The sequence below is a fragment of the Narcine bancroftii genome, chromosome 12, assembly GCF_036971445.1.
Source record: "Narcine bancroftii isolate sNarBan1 chromosome 12, sNarBan1.hap1, whole genome shotgun sequence".
Taxonomy (NCBI): domain Eukaryota; kingdom Metazoa; phylum Chordata; class Chondrichthyes; order Torpediniformes; family Narcinidae; genus Narcine; species Narcine bancroftii.
Window position 1 is genome coordinate 8,208,033 of NC_091480.1, and position 4,520 is coordinate 8,212,552.

A 4,520-nucleotide genomic window follows, 5' to 3' on the forward strand; every position below is an offset into this window, starting at 1 on the left:
CTTCCCACTTAGATCCCACTTTCAGCCATCCCTTACTCATCACAGAGCACCGATGACGTAGGGATTACTTAAAGTAGGATGTGAGTGGAAAGAAAAAGGTTGAGAACCACTGCACTGCTTCCTTGGGCAGAGAATTCGACAGATTCACTGCTCTCTAGGAGAAAGTTCTTCCTTAGTTCTGTCTTAAAACTACTCCCCTGAACCTTGAGGTTGTGTCCCCTTGTTCTCCTCTTACTTCCTGGTGGCCTGATGATAAATACATAGAGCAAGTGTGAAAAAGTGTCGAGGGGCAGGTGTGGGTTCATTTCCATAGAGAAACAGACAGAGGATTCTGGAAATGAACTGGAGAAATGAGTTTTGGAGAGAGAAAAGTTGGGTGACTTGGGAGCTGAGTAATGGAAGTTGTGTGAGACATTGTTGAGGCTATATTTGGAGTATTGTGTGCAGTTTGGATCACCTAACAACAAGAAAGGCATCAATAAAACTGAAAGATTACGGAGAAGATTTACTAGGATGCTGTCCAGACTTCAGTAACTGAGTTACAGGGAAAGGTCATTATTATTACCTCCAATTATTCCCTCGAGCTAGAAGAATGAGGAGAGATTTGATAGAGGTATTTAAAATTGAGTAAATTGAGATTGAGTAAATGTCGGTCGGCTTTTTCCAGTAAGAGTTAAGATCGAAAGGGGAAGAGTTTAGGGGGAAGACCAAGGGGAACTTCTTTGCACAGGGAGAGCTGCCAGCTCAAGTAGTAAACCCAGGGTCAATTTTGACATTGAAGAACATTTTGGTCAGGTAAATGGACAGGTGGGGTCTGAACTGGGTGCAGGACAGTGGGACTAGGCAGAAGAATAGTTCGGCCTAGTCCCACTAGAAGGGCCGCAGAGACTATTTCTGTGCTTTGGTTCCAATGGGATAGATTGGCTTGTTCCAGAAGGGGCTAACGTCAACACAGTGGGCCGGAGCCCTTCATCGAGATAGGATCTCGAACAGCATCAGTCTCGACGAAGGGTCCTGGCCCCCGAAACCCTGCTCGACCCGTTTCCCTGCCTTTGGGCTGGGGAAAGGACGAGGCTTGTAGGACTGGAAGGAATGGAACAGCAGGAAGGGAGGGGCCGAACGGCTTCTTCCACTGACGCCCTGATCTGGATTCCTCCGCTATAACCGCTCCGAACGGGAACAAACTGGTTTATTTTTGAGGGGGGAAGGAAACATTCTCTCCCCGTTACAGTGGCTGTTAGTTTAATTCTTTACGCAGATCAAAGGCCACACGCAAACTGGAAAACATGCCCCTCTGGCTGTTTCTCTTTTAACTTTTTTCCCCCGATTTGTCAGGAATCAGTGAAATTCTCTGTTCCGCCGGCTTTGAACGCGAGGCTCTGCCTCAGTCACGGAAATACAATTTGTGGCTATTATCTCGCATTCTAGATCGCATCAGCCCCTTGCGCTGCGAGATGGTGCTGGGGTGGGGAACGAGACAGAGCTGATGTAAATACACATTGGCCAAATGTTGGAGGGAGGGGGTGGGGTGGGCTCTTTTTGTTTATTTCCCTGCATATCAAATAAAAGCAGACCCCCTTCACTCCCCCCAACCCCGACTAAATGACAACGTTGCCTTCTAATATCGGGCGCAACGAGCCGGCGAGGGGTTGGTGGCGTTTTCGCGTCAGACCACCCACAGGCAGCCCAGTCACTGGTTGAACACAGCGAGTTCAAAGGTTCATGCGAGAATTAACCAATTTAATAAGTTATTGCCAGTCTTCTCGGCAGATTAAATGGTAGATAGGGAAGCCTTCTCCGTGAACCTCTCTGGAGAGCTCCCAGCGATTAGAAGCGAGCATTTCTTTGGCGGGAAGGAGTCTTAAACCACGACCCGGGTGTGGGAGGATCACTGGATCCACGGTTTGGGAAATGTTTGACAATTCTCAATACCCTTACAACTGTTTTAATTACGATGGCGACGAATACCCTGCCTGTGGATCAGACGAGGGAAAGCGGGCAGTGTCGCGACCTGCCTACAGGTAGCTCTGGGGGGGGGGGGGGGGGTGGGGGGCAAGAAGAGGGGTTGCCAACGTGGGGGAAAGCAGGCGACACTCACGCGCGCTTCGTGCTGTCTTGCAGTTACATCGCTCTCATCGCTATGGCCATCCAACAGAGCCCTGGAAACCGAGTGACCCTCTCCGGCATCTATGACTTTATCGCCACCAGATTCCCTTACTACAGATCAAACCAGAAAGCCTGGCAAAATTCCATCCGGCACAACTTGTCCCTTAACAGCTGCTTCGTCAAGGTGAGCTTCCACGGCCCCGAGATGGAAATGGGAGCGATGCGAGGGGCTGGGGTGGGAACTCGCTCCGCCCTCTCCCCACACAGAGGAGAGATAAACTTTACGACGTGGCAAAACTTTTGAAACGCGTTCGATTCGTTCCGATCCATTTTTAGTTTCTTGATTATCAATAATTCTTGCTGGATTAAATTTAAACTTATCCTTTTAGGTAATTGTAACTCGAAGATCTAATTGTGCGAACCGTTGGAAATTGTTAATATCCTGAGCTCCCCTGGACGCTGAGTCCCTCCAGTATTTCTGCGTTGTTTCCCCATCCCGAAACGCTGCCTGAGCATTTCCTCTCCCTGGATGTTGTCTGGTCCAGCGTCTGCCGTGTTTGCGTTTCTCCGCTCGGTCCCTGTGTGAGATTTAACCGCTGCTCGCTGAGGAAACTTTTCCTTGGAGTGAAAGGCGATCGTCTCCAGACGCCGTGATTGTGGTAAAAACACAAAGGTGCCGGAGGACCTCCGCACCAGAATTTATTGTCATGAACGAGTCAGGAAATTCGTCGTTTTGGAGCAGCGTCACAGGGCCAACATTTATATAAACCACCTTACAAAATAAATAAAAATAGTGCAAGAAAAAGTCAAAGTGAGGCCGTGTCTGGGGTTCCTTGTTCACTCAGGAATCTGATGGCGGAGGGGCAGAAGCTGTCCTTGTGCCGCTGGGTGCTCATCTTCAGCTCCTGGACCTCCTTCCCGATGGTTAGCAGAGTGAAGAGGGCATGGCCTGGGTGGTGGGGGTCCTTGAGGATAGAGGCTGCTTTCTTCAGACACCATCTCTTGTAGATGAACTCGATGCAGTGAAGTCGGGTGCCCATAGGCCGAGTAACAACCCTCTGGAGTTATTTCCTGTCCTGAGCGTTGGTGCCTCCATAACAGACAGTGGTGCAACCAGCCAGAATGCTCTCCATGTTACACACCTGTAGAAGTTCTTCAGAGGCTACCGAATCTCTTCAAATTCCTCGCAAAGCGAGCCTTCTTCCTGATTGCAGAGACATGAAGGCTCCAGATCAAATCCTAGATGTTGACACCCGGGAATTTAGCCACTCTGACCCCTCCCTGAGGGCTGGTCGGTGTTCTCCTGGTTCCTCCTGAAGTCCACAATCATCTCCTCGGTTTTGCCAACGTTGTCGTTGTGACACCACCCAACGAGCCGATCCATCTTCCTCCTGTACTCTCCTCATTGCCACAGGTCAATAGGAGACAAAAATGTATAACGGTCGTTTCCATTGTACCAGGCCTCATATCCACTTCAGCTTGTCTGAGGGGATCAGTTAACAACTGTGTTTCACGCAGAAGTCCTTAAAACTGCAATGACTCCCGAGAAGTTGGCTTTAAGTGAAAAGCGGGAAGGGGGGTGTTGTAGATTGATTCTGGGTTTTGAACGCTCTGTTTTCCGATATAAAGTCTCAACATTACTAAATGTGGTGAACTTTTCTACATGTTCTGTAACACAACCAGGTTCCAAGATTGGAAGGACACGAAAGGGGAAAGGGTAATTTCTGGACTTTCGCGTCGGGTTGCGAATCGATGTTGGATCTGTTCGAAAACGGCAACTACCGGAGGAGGAGGCGGAGTGTGAAAAGAATGCAGAAATTTCACTCCAGCAAGGGCCCACCGCCGCTCTCTCCCGACCCAGCAACAGCGGACAACGTGTTGCACAGCGACCTTTCTCACGGGGGCAAGGCGGGCGGCTCTCAGAATGGGCTGCTGAGTCCCGAAATGTTCCTCGTGAACGAAAACTCCAGCAAACCACCCCGGGACACTGGAACAGAGCAGAGAGCGGGGTCCGAAATCAAATTCAGCATCGATTACATTCTGTCCTCTGCTGATCCTCTACCCGGCCTCAGAGCTCAGAGCAACTCACAGAGGAACGAATTCCTAATAGTGGATCGCCAGCTGTGGACGATGCACTCGTTTCACCGTAAGTAACGCCGTTATCCGTAACCCGTGCCTTCAAACAGCCCTTTCCACTCCGGCTCAGTCTGTGCCCTCAGCCGGAAACCTCTTCCCCTCAGCTCCGGACAGACGTGAAGCTCCCCCTCGTTAATATCTGGCAGGGGTCACAAAGCATGCCTTGTCCATGTTTTTGTCTACCTTGATGAAGGGCTCCGGCCCGAAACGTTGATCTCTGCTCTCTAAAGTCCTGCTGAGTTTTTCCAGTATTGTGTTTTTACAAAGCATGCCTTGGC

At 50.0% G+C, this 4,520-nt stretch overlaps 1 protein-coding gene across 1 annotated transcript; it reads left to right on the forward strand.

The window, feature by feature from the left end:
• The first annotated feature begins 1,782 nt into the window (after window positions 1-1,782).
• Window positions 1,783-4,260, forward strand: foxl3 (forkhead box L3). The gene is made up of 3 exons (XM_069905577.1): window positions 1,783-2,021; window positions 2,122-2,290; window positions 3,790-4,260. The coding sequence occupies exons 1-3, from the start codon at window positions 1,912-1,914 to the stop codon at window positions 4,258-4,260; spliced, it is 750 nt and encodes a 249-aa protein (XP_069761678.1). The 5' UTR covers window positions 1,783-1,911.
• Window positions 4,261-4,520: the final 260 nt, after the last annotated feature.